The sequence below is a fragment of the Canis lupus genome, chromosome 12 (genome assembly GCF_003254725.2).
Source record: "Canis lupus dingo isolate Sandy chromosome 12, ASM325472v2, whole genome shotgun sequence".
NCBI lineage: Eukaryota > Metazoa > Chordata > Mammalia > Carnivora > Canidae > Canis > Canis lupus.
In genome coordinates, this window is record NC_064254.1 from 4,172,263 (window position 1) to 4,191,316 (window position 19,054).

At 43.3% G+C, this 19,054-nt stretch overlaps 4 protein-coding genes across 18 annotated transcripts in view; 2 read left to right on the top strand and 2 right to left on the bottom strand.

The window, feature by feature from the left end:
• BLTP3A (bridge-like lipid transfer protein family member 3A) overlaps positions 1 to 7,778 on the top strand; it is a 64,280-nt gene extending 56,502 nt beyond the window's left edge. For all 5 annotated transcript variants that reach the window (XM_025418496.3, XM_035697618.2, XM_049092044.1 and 2 more), the window contains 3 exons: positions 254 to 362; positions 488 to 591; positions 2,737 to 7,778. In XM_025418496.3, coding sequence (XP_025274281.1) covers positions 254 to 362; positions 488 to 591; positions 2,737 to 2,862 — 339 coding nt within the window. In that variant the 3' untranslated portion in view covers positions 2,863 to 7,778. The remainder of the gene's footprint in view (positions 1 to 253; positions 363 to 487; positions 592 to 2,736) is intronic.
• On the bottom strand, positions 1,790 to 2,373 carry LOC112641457 (peptidyl-prolyl cis-trans isomerase FKBP1A). Its single transcript, XM_035697625.2, has one exon. The coding sequence runs from the start codon at positions 2,345 to 2,347 to the stop codon at positions 2,021 to 2,023; it is 327 nt and encodes a 108-aa protein (XP_035553518.1). The 5' UTR covers positions 2,348 to 2,373; the 3' UTR covers positions 1,790 to 2,020.
• Positions 7,779 to 7,993: 215 nt separating the features above from the next.
• Positions 7,994 to 15,090, bottom strand: TAF11 (TATA-box binding protein associated factor 11). Of its 3 annotated transcripts, none has more exons than XM_025418513.3 (6): positions 14,849 to 15,090; positions 13,638 to 14,333; positions 11,482 to 11,630; positions 9,768 to 9,855; positions 9,326 to 9,422; positions 7,994 to 8,665 (listed from the first exon to the last, which is right to left on the bottom strand). In XM_025418513.3, the coding sequence occupies exons 2-6, from the start codon at positions 13,806 to 13,808 to the stop codon at positions 8,535 to 8,537; spliced, it is 636 nt and encodes a 211-aa protein (XP_025274298.1). In that variant the 5' UTR covers positions 13,809 to 14,333; positions 14,849 to 15,090; the 3' UTR covers positions 7,994 to 8,534. The 3 variants fall into 3 exon arrangements, with proteins under 3 accessions (XP_025274298.1, XP_025274300.1, XP_025274299.1); XM_025418515.3 differs by having other exon boundaries at positions 14,808 to 15,079; XM_025418514.3 differs by lacking the exon at positions 14,849 to 15,090 and adding an exon at positions 14,722 to 14,784.
• A 67-nt stretch (positions 15,091 to 15,157) lies between these two features.
• ANKS1A (ankyrin repeat and sterile alpha motif domain containing 1A) overlaps positions 15,158 to 19,054 on the top strand; it is a 179,077-nt gene continuing 175,180 nt past the window's right edge. For 3 of the 9 annotated variants that reach the window (XM_035697620.2, XM_025418509.3, XM_025418508.3), the window contains exon 1: positions 15,159 to 15,477. In XM_035697620.2, coding sequence (XP_035553513.2) covers positions 15,272 to 15,477 — 206 coding nt within the window. In that variant the 5' untranslated portion in view covers positions 15,159 to 15,271. The other 6 variants (XM_035697623.2, XM_025418510.3, XM_025418506.3 and 3 more) reach the window with 5 other exon arrangements.

Genomic DNA, 19,054 nt, shown 5'->3' on the forward strand with positions numbered 1-19,054 from the left:
GACCATGTCTCTGGCTTGCAGCATGACTGTAAATAAGCCCATTAGATTATCTAGTCCTCAGTTTAACCATCTCTAGAATAGGAGGTACTCAGTTATGCTTCTCTACCTTGCAAGAGTGTATGGATACATAATTAATGGCATAAAGCTGCTTTAAGCTGAATGGTAGAAGCATAGATTGTTATCTGAAGTGCTCTCAGCTGGTTGGCGGCATCGGCTTCTTTCCTACAGGATGTGGTTTCCTTCTTTCCTACAGGATGATATCCCCCCCATCTATCCAACATCTCCAGGCCCTATCCCCATCACTCTAGCCATGGAGCATATTGTGTTGAAGCGGAGTGATGATGGTGTGTTCCACATAGGCGGTGAGTTGGGCTTGTCAACCTCCCGGCTTCTCTGCCTTTTTTCTCCTATAAGGGAATAGGTGATAACGAGGAACTGTTTGCGTGTTTGCAGCAGTTTGCCATTCAGAACCTTTACTTTTTTCCAGCTGCTCCTCAAGACAGACCATCGGCTGAAGTCCATAAAATTGAGAAGAGCCAGCCCCCAAAAGAACAGATGTTTCTGGTGCCCACAGAAGCTTTTGGACAGCAGGTAGGGACCTAACTGAACAGTACCCACAGACCCTTAATGGCTGTAATTACAGAAGCTGGTAAAACTCAGAGGGCTGAAAAGGTTGTCTATGCTGTGTACAGCTGGGTGGTTGGGGCTCCTGTCACCTAGCAGCAACTTCTAGAAGTGCTTAATAGAGGATATAAGTCAGGAACTGTAGGTAAATGGTTAGTGATCATATTATATTCCACCTGTTGCTGTCCTTACAACTGATGAACTCTGAAGATGGGATTAGGCTTTTTTTTTTTTGAGAAAAGCCAGCATAAAGCACTTTTATTGCAATAATAAAACTTGAAACTCATACGTAGTGCGGGCAGGTGGGGGTGGGGGGGTAGGCAGCAATAATTTCTCTCACCAAATCACTACACAGGACAGCAAAGGGGTGAGAGGGGGAGGAGGAAAAGCCAGGAAACTCTGAGATCAGCCGGGGGAGCCGAACATCAAAAACCAGGAGATGCTGAAGCTGTGATGACCAGCATCATTTTCTCAAGACAACACTCAAGGGTTTGTCATGATGGCTGGGCTTTCATTGGGTGTTATGTGTCTACAAACAGCACCTTCAATTTAAACTTTCAATTAAAGTTCTTAAAATTTGGAAAGTGGAGCTCAAATAGCTATGAGATTACAAAAGTCCTGAATATCCATTAGAAAAACCACAGGATGGAAAAAAAACAAAACAAAACAAAGAGCCAGGCCATGAAGAAGGCTTCAGAGGTCCCTGCTGGCCTGGGGACAGATACCTGTAGTGTCCAATATCGCAGTGAGAACAATCTGCTTCCAAAAGGCAGAGGGTTTATTATTGGGGGGGGGGGGGAGAGCAGGGGAGGGGTAGTGGAGGCAGAGGCTCTCCCCCTCCCCACTTCAGTTTCAGGTAGGGCTTTAATTCAACCCAAGGACATCTCTCAACTGGGAGAGTTACTTCGGCCCTCAACAGTGCCTCAAATCTGCTATGGCTTTGCAGCGCAGCAGCAAGAATGTTTAATATATAATAGATAAAAATTTCATCCAAAAAAAAATAAATAAATAAAATAAAGATTCTTGTAATCCCCCCCAAACATCAATTCCTATTCTAAAGTTAACCCATGACTTGTGCTGTTAATACTTGACTAATACTTAAGTGGAAACCTAGATCCAAAAGACTGAAACTGAACCTTCACCCCAAAATGAAAACGAAATCAAATGAGTAACTTGAGGTTTATGGCATATAGTTTAGGTCAACACACACACGAGGAGAAAGGGAAAGAGCAAAGCTGGGTGACAGAACACATTCAGTCGGGGTCGATGTTTATACAAAGAGTGTAGTGGAACATCAGGAAAAGCTCCATACGGACTCGCGTGTGCGCATCTGGAGGCGCCACATCCCTCCATGGCACATCCAAGAATGGGGAGCTCAGGGAGGAAGCCATTCCTGTTATTCCAGTTTCAGAAGCTCCACGTCAAAGACGAGAGTGGCATTTGGTGGGATGATGCCTGGGTGCCCAGTAGCACCATAGGCGTAGTCTGGGGAGATAGTCAGTTTGGCTCTCTGACCCACACTCATCTGGGCAACCCCTTCTTCCCAGCCTCGGATCACCTCCTGCTTGCCTAGCATAAACTTAAAGGGCTTGTTTCTGTCCCGGGAGGAATCAAATTTCTTTCCATCTTCAAGCATCCCCGTGTAGTGCACCACGCAGGTCTGACCGCGCTTCGGGAAGGTGCGTCCGTCTCCGGGGGAGATGGTCTCCACCTGCACTCCCATGGCGGCGGCGGCGGGGGGAGGAGGGGGGGGGGAGGGGGGAGGGGGGGAGGGGAGGGGGAGGGGGGGGAGGCGCTGGGCGGGCGGCGGGCGGCGTGGACCGACGGCGGACCTGGCGGCGCGGCCCGGCTCTGCTTCGGCCCTCGGCGCTGGGCGGGCGGCGGGCGGCGTGGACCGACAGCGGACCTGGCGGCGCGGCCCCGGCTCTGCTTCAGCCCTCGGCGTCTCGCCTCGCCTCGGGATTAGGCTTTTAGAAAGTTCTGGTTGGGTTCTCTTGATCACCAAATTTGTGGATTTTTCTGCTTGAATTCTGACTCCTTATTCCCTTACCAGATGTTTTTGCAAAGCGTGTTACTTTATTTATTAACTGTAAATTACTTATTATTCTCCAGGTGAAAGAATTGCATACCCTACAAAAGGAACTTACAGAAACTAAACAAGCATTGGCCAATGCCAACCAGGATAAAGAAAGACTGCTTCAGGAGATTAGGAAATATAATCCCCTCTTTGAGCTGTGATAACAGTGGCTCAGCCATGTGTGCCAAGGGGAGAGGAGGAGGTCACCAGCAATAGCACCACCTATGACAGAAGGCAGCAGCCAGCACTGAAATCTGCTAAGGATGCCAGAGGGACTGGGGAGCACTCAACTCACTCCTCATGCTGTCCTTCCTCCTAGCTGTTCTGATCTGGGCGGAACACAGGGCAAAGAACGACTACGTTCTAAGGAATGGGGGGCAGCTTTGCACGTGGCTCAAGCATCATGTCATGCCTATATAAAGCCTTTTGGCCCTTTGCACACTAGGTGGATCTGCTCAACACCATAGGGCCATTTCACCACTTGGTTTCATGGCAGAGACATTTGTTTCCTCTACAACCTGTGCGAACAAGAGAAAGTACCCACTCCTCAGTCACCCACAGAGCCACCAAAGATTCTATGTCCCAGAGCTTCCTGTAGCCGACCTGAAAAGTCTCTGGCCTGAGCTTTGGCCATGGTAGTAGAGTGGAATAGGAAATAGCCAGCAGGGCAGGGGCTAGGAGAGGCACAGGAGTAAGGGAGACTTGGAAACTGCCTTTTTTGGGAAAGGAGCCAAGCTTATACCATCTTGGCTGATACTGCAATCACATTTTTCAGGGTTAAGGTTCTTTTGTTATACTATATCATTGTGATGCTATGGTAGAAAGTAAACGATGGTACTGGCTCAGTTGTGTCATCTTACCTTTCTATAACATAATTTATTTGAAAATTTAAATCAAGAAAAAAATACGAGCTAGGCTGAAGGTATAATGTGTAAGAATCATTAGGGGAGCTTGTCCTGAGCCCACTGTTGTCTGCTGGAGTGCTCTCTGTCTTCCACAGCTGTACTTCAGAAGTGATTTCCTCTGTCTCCCTGGGCTCCCTGGCACATCTGCTCTCCCAGTTCTGGGACTTTCTACCAGCACTCTCCTTTGCACTTGGCGGTTTGGGAGCTGAAAATGTGTTTTAAACTGTAATGTAAACATCTCAACTTGTTGCCTCTCATAACCCTCTATCACTGTGGCTTTTTAAAATCATGTAATTTTGGCTTAAGTAAAAAAACAAAACAAAACCCCTTCAACCTACCTAGGTTTTCTCCTTGCCCCATGAAAGAGCTATTTCCCCCCTTTCTTTCCTATCTGATTCTTCCCCAGCATTCTACCTTCATCCATACTGCTCTGTAATATACTTCAACCTATGTTTATTGGACAGAAGTTCATCAGCTAACTTACCTTGAATTGGTAAGATGGTAAAATTAGTGATTCGGTGGTGTCACATAAGTCTTAATCACATGACATATTGGAGAAAGAGAAATGTTTTCCTTTATGGGAAATCATGCCTGACTTGCATATTCTAGTTTTTTGAGGATAAAAAGAAACATACATCCAAGAATGAACAAGATACAATTTTCTCAGACTGGTAAAGAACTTTTGTCAAGGTCTTCACTAAAGCAACTTTAAAAACACCAGTTACTATGACATACAGGAATATTTTGTCATGCTTAGGAAACAACTTAGAGACTTAAGAATAAACATCTTTCTGGAGATAATGCTAACAGAGGAACAGAGGAAGTTTCCTGTGGGTTGATGCTTAGTTTAACCTTAAGGTTTTTATAAATTACCTGAAAGTAGGATATTATAATGCAGTCAGTAAAGATAAACCAGAAGGGATTAAAAAAACAAAACAAAACCACAGAAGGCCCACAAGCCAAACTGTGACAACACAGGAAAAGGATAGGTAAGGTTCAGTCTAGGGAAGTATAAAGTAATAGAAGAATCAGCAAGGCAGCAAGCTGTTAGAACTCAGCACAGTAACCTAACCATTGCTGAGGAGAAGGTGGGGTCAATGTGCTGCTCTGGCTCAAAGCCCAAATGGGTTATCAGGAAGGGCTCACAGAGACAACACAGAAAATAGGGCTTCATAGAAAACCATTTCAATGGCTTAGATTATCTGTGCACTGATAGTGACCTTATTTATAAAATACGTGGTAAAGGGAGGAAAGGTCCAGAGAATAGCAAAAATTATAAGGGGGTGGAGATACTTCCACACGAGGACACGTGTAGAATGTTGGCTCTGACTCTGGAAAGATAAAAGTTGAGGGTAGTGTGAAATCAGATATCCAGCTGAGAGGAAGGACATGCTCACCAAGTCCTGATATACTAGCTCTGGGGCTTAGCCTCATGGCCTTAGGTACAAGAAAGCACTTCTCATAGTAAATCAGAAACTTAAGTTGCTCATTGTTCAGCAAGTGATGCTGGCAGAGCTATATATGAGTGGCGGAGGTTTTAGAGGAATCCTTGTATGGTGGCCTTCCAAAGGAATCATGGAAAACTAGTGCTATTTGATACACCACAACTGAGAGGGTAACTGTGTTCCTCTATGCACTCCCCCTTAATGCTCCTTTGGAGGCATAATATTGAACAAAATGATCACTGGTCCTCTCAGGTACGGCCTTTCTAATGTTCTTAGAGGAGGCCTTGAGGAGGGAGATCAGTGGCCGGAAAATAGAATCATTCAAACTTAGACTCACCCGAATTGGTTTTTTTATTTTATTAAAAAAGATTTTATTTACTTATTCATGAGACACACACACACACAGATTGAGAGAGAGAGAGAGAGAGAGAGAGAGAGGCACAGACACAGGCAGAGGGAGAAGCAGGCTCCATGCAGGGAGCCCATCATGGGACTCAGTCCAAGGTCTCCAGGATCACACCCTGGGTGGAAGGCAGGCACTAAACTGCTGAGCCACCTGGGCTGCCCCCTGAATTGGTTTAAAATCACATTCTGATTCTCTTTCCCTTCCCTCCTCCCCCCACCTCCCCAGTGTCCCTCTGGTCCCTCTCGTATCCCTCCATGCAAAGAAAATGCCTAATGGGCATTGCTTGATATATCTTCACTTTAAGCCTGTGCTTGCTGATATGCAATACAAGCAAATCTGGCAAACATCCAGGCAAAGCCCTTCAGTGGCCAGAGTTCAGTCAGGTTCCAGGTTCTCTGGATTTCTTGTCCATATGAAGAGATGGAGCTCTAGAATTTCTGACTTTCCTATGTGGCATCCTTGGCTCTGTGTCTTGAAATCCTCCTGCAGCAAATGGTAGGGGTCATTGTCTCAATGCATTTTATTAACAAATATCTTGTATAATTTCATACTCCTGTTTGTTGGAGGAAATACGCATAATGAAGAAATGTGATCTGGTTGTTAGTCCTTAGGATAGATATAATGTAAAGGAAAAAAAAAAGAAAGGAAAACAGTAGTGCTTTGGACTGCTATGATTTCTGTCTTGGAGCTTTAAGACTCTGAACAAGAAATAACAATACCTCAAGAAAATGTCTGGAGTGATAGCACCACTATCCCTCAAAGACCTCAGCTGCTGCACATCACCATTTCAGCTGTGAAGCATTTACAACTATATATCATCTATGATTGTCAAGGTTTCCTGTTTACATGGGTGTATTGGAGATAGGTGTTAGTGCATATGGACTAGTTTAAATATCTCTTAGCTGAGCTGCAGGGTGGTTATTGATCTCAAATTTGTTTTCAACTCACTGGAATAATTAACCTCATTTCTTTGACTTAAGTCCAAAGGAATGGGTTCTATTCTTGTGATGGCTGCTTTTGCTGTTTTATGTAACCTGACCCTCATTTTGCCATGGGCCTCAAATTCTATGTACCCTTTTCGTGGTTCTGAAAGGAATGGTTTTTGTGTACAGAATATATATAAGGGATAAACACTGCCCCTCAACATACCCCATAATTTAAATGCTTGCATTTAGCTCATTTACATTAGTTCCCCCTTAGCCCAGTTCACCGGGGCAGTGGAAGGCAGGTAGTTTGAAGTATTACCATAGTGATACAGGAATTTGCCATTCTAAACCTTTACACTAAAGGTCTGTTTTTTTTATCATTTAATACTCACCTATACTTCTAAAATCAGTTTTAGTAATGTGACAACACTGTGGAAACAAATGAACATTGCTGAAGTGCTAATAGACATTTGGTTATTTGTGAACTGCAAAAGCTGTCATTACCTTGCGATTTACCATAGTCATTGCTGTTTCAAGAGAAGCTGGTGTGCTGAAACATCCTTTAGCGGACTACAGCCCTCACCTCGATCTTCCCCCACCTTCTACTAGAGTAGGAATATTCCCATTCTCTGGATAGGTATGGATGGTAGCTCTTGTTGAGTGGGGATTATTTTCCCTATCTTACAACAGACATAAGGAGAAACACTCTAGGAGAATCTTATTGTTAGGTGGCTAGACTTGAGATGTGACCTTTCTCCCTTATTATTTTTAAATTTCAGCCTCATCCAGTATCTCAAATTGCAATAGATACAGTTCTTATAATCGTTAAAAAAATAAATAAAAATTCCTGTTAGAGCTGAGAGACTATCTGCCTTTCCCCTCTCCAGTTTATTAGTTTTCAGTCAAGATTTAACCTGAGTCTTACAGCATTTCTTTGTGGAATGCCCCACTGAAATGTCTTCTTCACTGGCTACATGTATGTTTAAAGACTGGTTTTAATGTAAGATACTAAAAGTCAGATTTGCTCAACTTTGTGAGTCCAAGCTGTTTCCCCTCCATCAGGGTGCTGAACAGATTGACATCTTTTAAGATGTGCTCAGGAAAGCATCAAAAGAGAACAGCTTTAAAACTCTTCTTCCTATAACACTGAATGACAGAGGAAAGAATTCTTGGGGATTGCCAATTATATACAGTAAGTAGCCTTATTACTGCTAATCACTGTCAATAAAAGGTCACTCCATTCCCCCCTATTTGAGGAAACCAATGAGAATGTATCTAATGAACTGGAATACTGGTCAGTGTTGGGAAGTTTTAATGTTGCATTATCTAATCAAACCTTGAGCGTACTGGTTCTGTGAACCGCCTGAAAAAAGCAAATTAAACTTACTAAACGTTGGTTGTGGTATTTCTGTTTATAGGAACCTGAAATATATGGGCTTTTACATTATTTTTAAGGGTTTAAATACTCTTTAATTTTAATGATTCTAGTAGAAAATGGGAAGGGCTCAAATTTTCGAAAAAAGCCAAGACCAGTTTTATTCTGGCACCAAAAAAGAATGATGAACTTCTCCCCATTCCAACCAACTAGACGTAAAATGAATACACATATGGCAAGTTGGAAAACAGTTTAATGATCACTCACCAAAATCCATAGGAGAACTTTACACATTTACAAGGGCAAACTTTTCTGCTACTTCCATTATCACTGTGTTCTTCATGGTAAAATATCTCGTGTCAAAAGCTTCTGGTAGTTTCATTTACTTAAAACCAGATGGAGGAAACAACCTAAGTCAGCAACTTCATGCTTCAGTGTGAAACTATCAAAGCTCTCTTAGAAAGGTTTTTCTCTCTGAAAGTAGCTTCCCTGTCTAGAAGATGCTTAAAGGCCCAGGTACCTTCTTCCAACTAGCCAAGAAACAGTTAAATGCCTCAAAATACCCAAAGAGGTCCCAATATTTAGTCAAGCATGTATGAAACAGGCTGCATGCCTTTTAGATGTGATGAATATCAGAGTTCTGAGAAAGACATTAAAAATCATCATGGAATCCTTGGAGGACTGCGATACTAAAGCACCAGTGCAAAAGTCTCATGTAGTAGGAAGTCCAGAACCAGTACTTCCTCCTTCAGTACCAGGCCTTTCTAGGCTTTGATCTAGAAAAAGATGATTTTTTTGTGCTTTGAGTTGGGGATCTGTCCCTTCGACTTTAACCTCCGAACAGCCTCCCTCATATGTTTGGGTTGTAGTGGTGGCATTTCTCCCCACTTCTCACACACATCCAGTGCTAAAAAAGAGGACAGGAAGAAAGCTTCATTGTCACACAAAGACTTCATATCACACAATCCATTTGAATCCTGTAATTCCCATTAACCCTTCTTAAGCTTGCTAAGGAAATAAACCAAGACATTTTCCCTTCTTAAGAGAATGCTGTGAAACAGGTCATGTTAACTTTAGTATAATATATCATATCAGGCTTTGTCATAGGCAACAGTTTAAAACATATCTTCTGCTTGAAAAAATAAAACATTCCTCTGACAAGATTAGCGATACATTGTGGCCAGGTTCTTTCCTGACGGAGAGAGGGCAGTTCCCATGGGTCATAACACTGGGGACTATACCTCATCCACCACACTGGTGAGCCCCCGTGATTGCTTTTCTTGTGTCTTTAATTTGGCATCAGAAATGAACAAAGTCCATTGGAGAAAAATAAGTTTGCTTCTGTCACCCTGGGCTGAGGACAAGAATCAAAGGAGATTTCCCAGATGCTTCCTTGTCTCTGAGTATTAAAACTTTTGAGGAATAATGGTCATGCCCTCCTGAATACAAGGTGCCCCACTTGGTTAACTCCTACTAATGCAAATGGAAACTCCCACAAGTACTCTAATAGGTCCCTTAGTATAGATCTTCTTGAAAATAAGACCACCAGAGTATCAATAATACTCACCTTCTTCTACCACTTCCCCGACAAAGACCTTGGAAATACCAGACATAGCAATAACGACATTCTGAGACACAGAGGTTCCAGTGATGGACTGGATCAGCTTGAAAGAAGGACAAAGACCATGAATTAAGATAGTCAAGAACTGGTTTTGGAATACAGTACCCTTAAGAGTTTTTCTCTAAAAAAGTGCTAAAGGCTGGATGCTGAAATTAAGACTATTAAAACAAGGATTTGGGTGTACAGTGACTTATTCTGTATGTAGAGACCGTATCCTTATAATATAAAACTCCCAATTCATAATTGAGGGGCATGTTACTTTTATTTTCCTGCATGAATGATCCACCCGTTTGACTAACACCTCACTCAAAATGCCAATGGACATAGCTCATGCATTTAGTTCAGCTCTCATATTTGATGGAAATGAAGTGTGGTAGTCCATTCTTACCCTTTTAATGGCTGCCTTAGGGAAAGCTGACCGGCGATACATTTCATAACGGTTCAGCTGCTCCTCCGAAAAAGAAGAAACCAGGATTCTAGACAAAGATTCAGGTAATTAAAGTGGCTTACAAGAATGAATGCTTAAGATATATTATTACATCAATAAAAGCAAGTTTCGGACAATTAGTGAATTTTCAAGGGGTCAATAGCATTAGGCTTTGTGCATACAAGGAATGAAGATAAAATATTTTTATTCTTAAGGAACTTGAGAAAAAAGTGAAAATACAACTTCCTTTCTACTTCATTAAGCATAAAAACTTGAATAACAATGTTGGGTCACTATATAATATACTATCTAGATTGTATTTTCAGCACTTTGCTCTCTCCTTGTAACTCTATACCTTTACTACACATTGATGGTAAACATTTGATACATAAATTTATATTCAAACCAGTAGTTAGATTTGGGGGAAAATATTTGTAAAATATATGGAAAATGATTAATACTTTCAAATAATTAAAAAGATGGCTATATTAATTTAGAAAACAAGCAAATGACATGAATAGGGAATTTGCAAAAATACCAATGGCCAATACAGAAGAAAAATTAACCTTCATTATTAACTAAAGAAATTAAAATTAATAAAATAACATTTTCATGAATCAGACAAGTATTATAAAGCACAGTATTAGTAAGAATGGGAGGATAAAAAAACTCATACCTGCTGGTAGAGTGTGAAGTGAACAACCTTTCTGGAGAAGAATTTGGAAATGTGTATGAGGAATATTTGAAAATATTCATACTGTTTGAACTGGCAATTCACTTCTAGGAGTTTATTTAGGAAATAGATGGACAAGTATGTGAAGGATGTGCTCAAAGATACTCGTCATAATGTTGTCAAAAGAAAAAAAGGAACTATAGGGGTTATTTATCTGCATAATGGAATATAATGAAGCCATTGCAACTGAGGATTTATGGGCATATTTACTGACAGGAAAATATTTAGCTACACATATCAAACATTAAAAACAAATCTGAAAAAAAAAAAAAAATCTGAAAACAACAACAACAACCAAAACCCCCAAATCTGAAGAAGTATATAATCAAATATATATCCGGGGTTACTCTGGGTGGTAGGATTATAGGTAATTATTTTTTCCATTTTTCTGTATTCTCTGAATAATTTCCAACGAGCCCATACTACTTTTATAATCAGAAAACACAATGAGGGGTGCCTGGCTGGCTCAGCCCAGGGGAGTGTGTGACTCTTGATCTAGGGCTTGTGGGTTTGAGCCCCATGTTGGGTGTAGAGATTACTTAAAAATAAAATCTTAAAACAACCCCAAAACACTACAATGAAGCTACTTCCAAGTAAAGAAAATTATGACCTAGATATATAATTACTGATATGGAAAACATTCACCATATATAATATGAAAAACAGGTTACAAATAGTAGTATCTTTGAAAAAAATTCTAGATATGTATGTATAGAAAATATCTTGGAGACTATATACCAAAATATGAACAGTGTTTATCTCTGGTAATAAAGTGATATCTTTCTTTTTACTTATATTTCCTAAAATGTAACATAGGATATTTGCTTTATTTTCTTTTGAATATAAAAAAGTAAAAAAAATTTAAAGGCCAAAGAAACTTATTAACTTTGTGTGGTCAAAGTAGAGCCTTGGAATGGGGGAAAAAATCACAAAGTGACTTACTGCATCTTTTGAATCTCATCTTCATCCACTTTTTGCTTCTTCTCTTTCTTTTCTTTGGTATCTATTTTTATTTTTTTGGCTGCAGGAGTAAGCAAAGAGGAGTCTTCCCTTTCAACTGCTGTTAAATCTGAGATGTCCTGATTCTTGAGCTGAAAAGATGAAAGAAACCCTATTACATATATATTCAAGCCTACATTCCAGACTTGGGCAAGGTAAGAGTTCATTCACATTACAACACAACAAACTTATTATTCAGTAGTTTTTTGGTCCCAAGCCCTGGCTGTGCCATCATACGTAAGACACACTCTCTCTCCTAGAGAAGTTTATAGCTCAGCTGTGTAATCCAGTTTTCCAGTTTAGCTATGAACATAGCTCTAGTATGTATTTACAAAAGAAACGATGTGCCAAAGATCATGAAAACCACTCTGCCTCCTTGAGCCCACTTTCCTGACCTCATTCTTTAGAGGGGATGTCAGAAAAGTCCTCTCCAACCAGCCAGCTCTTCTGCCTCTAAATCTATAGAACTCTTTATTGCTGATGATTCCATCTGGAAAGAACATTAAAAAGGAGGCACCTTCTCATCAAAACAGTGTTTCTTTGGATTTGGAAATTTTAATAATTTTTTTAAAAGTAATTTCTACCCTCAGCTAGGGCTTGAACTCATGACCCTGAGATCAAGAGTCCCATGTTCTACCTATTGAGCCAGCCAGGCGCCCCTGGATTTGGAACTTAAAAGTGAGCTTCTCTAACATGTAGTGCTCTTCTCTTCCTATCTTTCATTCTACTGTATCATACTAATATTTATTTCCCATTGCTAGACTGAAAACTTTTTTTTAAAAAGATTTTATTTATTTATTTATTCATGAGAGACACAGAGAAAAGCAAAGACATAGGCAGAGGGAGGAGCAGGCTCCATGCAGGGAGCCCAATGTGGGACTCAATCCCGGGTCTCCAGGATCATGCCGAGCCAAAGGCAGATGTTTAACTGCTGAGCCACCCAGGCGTCCCCTAGACTGAAAACTTTTTGAAGATAGATTTCTTATTAATCTCTCCCCACATAAGCATTTAACATAAATTTACTCGTACTAGATGTTTAATAGCAATTAAAATCCAAATTCATCCTCTCCATCTTAATGTAAGATCAAAAGACACAACAAACCTCATTAATGGGATTTAATCTGTTTTCCCTAAAGAGGAACTCACATAAACTCATACAGGAATATGAGGGGACAGGTGAAAGTGAAGGTAGTATATCTTTAAAAAACTTTTCCATTTCTTCTCTAGTTATTTAATACACATTTTCTAACCTCTCTGTGCTTTAATTTTGGTGATTTCTATTTTCCTTAAAAATGAGCCATTTTTCTTAGACATTAAAATTTATTTGGCCTAAACTTGAACATCAAATATTTCTGGTTTGTTCTGTTCTTCTCGTTTCTTGAGTTGGGTGCTTATCTCCTGTTTGTTAACAAAAATATAGAAAGCTATGAATTTTTCTGTAAATAAGGTATTGGCCAAAGCCCATAGGATTTGATGTCACGTTCTCTTTGGTCAATGCAGTAGTTAAATGTTGGAAGGAGGTAAAAATGTGACTAACCCAGTAAGTCCCTCACAGTCTCCATTGAACGATTCTGCAGCGTGTAATGACAAAGTTATGCTTGAGCAACATCTAGGAGAAACCATATTTCGGTCAAAGGGGTTCTAGAATCCTGGCTTCTAGCTCTTGCATAAAGTCTTAGTGTGACATCAGGTCCCAATTCTTCACCAGGAAAACCAAGAGGCTATGCCAAAGTCCCTGAGGGGCGCCTGGGTGGCTTCCTGAGTGGGGAAGGAGGCACTCTTGATCTCACCGTCGTGTTCAAGTCCCACCTTGGGGGGGGAGAGTTTACGTAAAAAAAAAAAAAAAAAAATCCCTTATAAGTAGCCTCGACAGGTAAGGGCAAGGATTAAAAGTATTAAACCCAATGGCTAGGTCTCTGGAACCGAAGCAGCATTAAAGTTTTGTCTCTTCCCTCTCCCCGCCCACCTTTTCATATCTAGAGAGTTATGGTGAGTTAAGAGTTTTATCTTAGCTTGGAGGGACCAACCAGGAAGGCGGTCGGGAGAGCACTAAAAATCTCGGAATACTCCTCTAGCCTCATCAACACTTCCCTCCCTACCTCGCCGTCTTCGGCCGTGGCTTCCTTCAAGTCCCCATCTCCGTCCACGTCAGTTTCCTCCGGGATTCCGTCAGTATCTGTAGGCCCGGGGACCCCGGGAGCAGGGGCCGTTTCATCTGACTCCCTTGCCTCTCCACCTTTTTCCGTGGGCGACTCGCAGGCATTATCCATAGCGGTAAGAAAAAGAGCGGAGAGATCGCCCTCCTGTCAGATCCTGGAGCTCACGCACGACCTACTGGAGCACAGCAGCCCCGAAGCTTACTTCCTGTCGTCGCTCTGTGATGACATCACTCCTACCGCTCCTCGGAGGGGACAGTTTGAAGCACGTTTAGAGTACTTCAGGACTCCCTTTTAACTCTGATTCGGTGACGGTTGGAGAGGGAAGACTGAGGTTACAGAATTCAGTTTGTGGATTTTCCACACTGGGAAAGAAGAGTTGTGTTGCTTACTGAAGGACTTTTTTCTCTTTTTTCCCCCTCCGTTCTGCCTTTCCAAAAACGAAGTTAACTGCTTAATCCGCTTTTCTCAGAGTCAAGTTTGGGGACGGGAGAAAACTCCATTCCATTGTACGCGGGTGTGGTGGGATGCGGCTACCTGGTAAATTTATAGGCGGGGACACAGCTTCGTACATTTCAATTGGTTAGCGATCGTGGGCCTGTGTGAATCGCCAGCATTTCTCTTCGGTTCCTTATGCACCTTAAAAAAAAAAAAAAAAAAAAAAGTCATATAGCTCGAACAGAATTGATCCAACCCATTTATTCACGCCACAACTGTTGAGCGCCTACTTCGAGCTAGGGACAGTTCTAGTAGCAACAACACATAGTTTCTACCCGCATAAGTGATTTTTCAATTCACCGGTCCTAAAGATCGAGGTCGGTTTTACAAACCTGACTTCTTAGGTCAGTTTGGTTAATCTCATCAAAAGGAGAGGAAACGGATTCTACTGGGAAGGGAGGTCTCGTCTTTGCATATTTCACTTTAACGAGCCATGTCAGAGATTGGGACCATCAAGAAGTGGAGGGATTTTTATTTAAAAATTTTCCTCTCTCCCGTGATTGAGGTAAGAGTGGGGCATTTTATTCACCTCTGTATCACTAGGCCCCCACAGACACCACAGATTTAATTTATGCGTGCTCAAAGAATGGACTTGGAAATGTAGGTGGGCGTTACCGTATTTCTCTCTTTGTTTGCACGCTGCCTGGGTGAATTACCGTATTTCCTGTCCTGTGGGCTCCCAGAACCTTTGGGGAAGGAGCGCACTTCGGGAGGCGCCTACAGGTGGACTCCGTCTGTCCCCTTCCACCCGTACAGCGGGAATCTCCAAGTCGCTTTCCTCTTGCCGCTGGAGGCGTATCTCCGCACTCCCGGGTCCACTTCCCGCGGCCCAAAGCCACCTGCGCCCGCCGGCCGAGCCCCGCCCAGCTAGGTGGGCAAGGGGGCGGGGCGTGGGGGCGCGGTGACGCGTGACGCCAGATCCCGGAAGTGACGCGCTCCTGGGGCGAAAAGGCGGGGGGAGGGGGGTGGTGTCCCCGGCCGGTTTGGGGGGTGCGTTGCCCGGAGACGGAAAGTTTGGGAGCAGGAGCAGGCTCGGCCGCAGCCCTGGGAAGGGGGTCCAGGGGGCGGTGGCCCTGGGGATGGGGAAGGAGCAGGAGCTGCTGGAGGCGGCCCGCACCGGGCACCTCCCGGCCGTGGAGAAGCTGCTGTCGGGGAAGCGGCTTTCCTCGGGCTTCGGGGGTGGCGGCGGCGGCGGCAGCGGCTCCTCCGGGAGCGGCGGCGGCGGCGGCGGCGGCGGCGGCCTCGGCCTCGGGTCCTCTAGCCATCCGCTCTCCAGTCTGCTCAGGTGAGTGACGCGCCGGGGCGGGACCGCCGCCCGGGGATCCCCTCTCCCCCGCCTGTCCCCTGGGTGTCGAGAGAGGTCCGCGCTCCGGAGAGCCGTCGGGGTGGGCTTGCGGCACGCCGGGCCGAGGGCGGGCGGCCCACGGGGCGAGGGGCGCCCGTGCAGGTTCGCGCGGCGCCGGGCTGCCGTCTGGCGTCCCGACTCGGCTGTGGAGAATGGTGGGAGTGCCCAGGCGCAGCCTCCGCGCCGCATGGCACGGCCGGGCTTCACCTCGCCCGCCTCGGGTGCCAGCTGCCGCTTCTCACACGGCACTTCAGAGCAAAGGAATATTCATTTTAAATCTCCCTCACCTCGTGCAGAAACTCCCACGCCTTGCAGAATCTCGCCGCTCCCCTGGAGGAAATTCTCATGATTTCCTTCTTTTGGGAACTTGGAATCTTCCACCACGCCCCACGGGACCTGGCTTTTGTTGTTTACGTTAAAATTGTGTCTGGATTTACCACGTCCCGAGTGTTCTTTTAGCCCCTCTTGTGCTCGGAGCTTAGATTCTAGTGCGTTGTAATGAAGCTCATTGGGTTAGTCCTGCTGAGTGGCGTACGCAGGATTCGTCAAGGGGTTTATTCGTCAAGAGACAAAGCTTTAGAAAGAGTGATTTCGGAAACTGAGGGGTGCTTTAAACTTTTCCGAGGTTTGTTGTTAAACACTTGATCTGGAGCTATCTGGATTCAGAGAAGAAGGTCACTTTTGCCTGGATTGGAGGGGGAGTTGGAGGCGCTTTGTCAGTGTGAGTAAAATGTGTTGGTCAGCAGCACTTTCATTGCCTGTTTTCTTTTCCTTCCTTGTTCTTTTGAGGTTTTCAAGAAGTGGAAGTTCATTTAGAAATGGCTTCGTTGGCTTTTGTTCCCTATTAGTTTACGTAACTTCAGTTCGAGTGAGCTTGGACCAAAGCAACCTAAGGAGGTAATAAATGTTAGGTATTAAGCACTAAGTACAAACCCAGGTCTACACAGGAAGGTTTTTAAGTAGCCGTGTAAGGGGCATCTGGGTGGCTCAAATGGTTGGATGTCTGCCTCTGGCTCAGGTCAAGATCCAGGGATCCGGTCCCACCTTGTGCTCCCTGCTCTGCCCACTCATGCTCGCGCGCTCTCGCTCTCTCGCGCTTTCTCTGAAATAAATAGTCTTTAAAAAAATAAGTGAATAAAAAGCAGTGTAAGAGAAGAACTCTCCCCAGGAGTTCTTTCGTGGAAGCTAAAACCAGTGCTATTTGCCACAGTTTCTCTAGCCCCTAGAACAATGTTGCCACACAGTTGGTACTCAGGATTCATTGAACAAATAGAAATATCAGTTAAAGGATGACAACTTTCTAAATAGACTCATGGTGGTACTGGCAGTAATTGTTAGTAGTTCTGAGAAATGAGACATAACTTTGGGAGGGAGGTGGAGATCAGAGCTTCCAGGAGAAGTACTTCAGCTGGCTTTGAGGGATGTGAGGATTTAGATTAGGTGAAGTTACAGTGAGAGCATTCCAGGCTGGCAAGCCATGATCAGCGGCACAGAAGCAGGAAAGGAAACTTATCTGGTGCTAGTGGGGCACTAGAAGAACTTCCTGCTGGAGCCTTGAGTGGTTGGGCTTGATAAAGGGTAATAGTAATGAATGGTTACACTTCCATCTTTTAGAGTGACTTAGTTTTTCTTATGTTTATAGTCCCAGTCCCTAGATCAGTGCCTGACAACTCATGGGTGTTCAATAGATGTACTTTGAACACATGCATTAGGTTTGGAATCTTTCTTGGATTACTTTGATATTTCTGCACTTCTGATGTCCGAGAGATGAGAGAAAGACTATACAAGTTTGGAGGTGCCTATCTCTAATTAGATGAATAATGTAACTTTTGGAAGTTTGTCAGAGATAACCTTAACCCTTAATATATCCTGCTGAAGTGAGAAACTTCCACATATCTCCCACCTTCAAGGATGGGTCAGATTACTCTTACTGGTGACATTCAGAGACTTGAAATTTTGCTGAAGATTTAGCTGCCCTGTGGTTAATCAAGATTGGGAAATCTTTGTTGACTACAGTGTTTTTACTTTTGGCCTCATGCTAATATATCCGGTCTCTGTCATAAAGTGTAGATGGTGGCTCCATTTCCATGCATAAGAGAGTTGACTCCTGACTTGCTCTTGTATCTCTTGTAGAGATGGCCTCAGAGCTGCCTTAGCCTCTCATCCCTGTGATTCCTATGGGCAGGGAGGATCTGCAGGCGCTAGTTACACTAGGTGTGTCATTAATTAGAGATGATTCTGGTTCAACCTAGTGAAAGATTTCTGAGCAAATGACACTCTGTATTTAAATAGTCCCCAGGTCAGCATGTCCTTCCTTTTTAGGTTTGGAAATAGTAGAGGGTAGGTTCCCTGTGCCCACACTCCCCACCTCTAAGGACCTCACAAAAGCTGTGGAATCATAGCTTCAGATCTGGCCTTTGCATTAGCTGTCATGTCTTACCCTCACTAGTGCAGCTAACTGCAACCTGTGTTTGTCCAGCTGTTTGAGTGACCAAGTAAGGCTGGCAAGAATGGGAGCTTACAGCTGTAGTGGATATAAATGTTCTAAACCACATGTGTGTTTTTCTGTTCATCCACCCCAGTTCCACAAAGGTTTTGTATTTATTCTTAAGCTACAAAATGCTCCCTCTCTCACCCCATTTCTTTACTCTTACACTTCTTGGACTTAGGTCTTAACCCTCCCTAATGGCCCTAATACAGATCTCTCAGGCTTCTACTTCTTTGGAACCTATCATCTCTAGTGTACAGTAGCTTATTGGCTCATACTTTACCTGCCTACCTTTCATAGTTTATTGCTGTGGCCTATCAGTATAATGTTTGCATATAGTAACCCTCACCAACGGAGAACGTACCTGAGAATCAGATAGTCCGCAAAAACTTCTACTAGGAAAAAAAAAGCTGTTACAAACTTCATATCTTTCTGCCCTTCACTTATTTATTGCACGTTTATTCAGAGGCAGATAGTATAATGCTCAAGACCACTTGTTTTGCAGTCAGACTGCATGAATTCACAGAGTACTGCCACTGCTGCCTAGCTGCTTGAGTTTATACAAATTGCTCAGCCACTTGAAGCCTCAATTTCTTTTATCTGTAAAATGGGGACATTATTGTGTGCCTTATAGGTATCATCTTGGATACTGTGTGTAAGACATTTCCACAGTTCTGGCACATTGTAAGTGCTCACTGTTAACCATCTTCAGTTCAGCACATACAGTTTTGCTGTACTGCCCCTGCTGTGTGCAAAGTACTCTTCCAGACATATTATAAATTGTGTTCTTTCACATTTGGATATGTGTTTTCTGGACTATGGCAGATTAGAAACAGTAAATAAAGAAGAGGGCCTGCTTAGGTAGGCACATCAGTGCTGTTCATTTATCTAGTGTTTATCCATCATCTACTTTGTGCTAGGCTGATTGCTAGATGCACTGCAAAGTTTAGCTCAGACCTGGCGCATAGTAGGAACTTTATGAAAATTACCCCCTCTCTTGATACGTGGTCTGTTTCCTTACAGCATTTA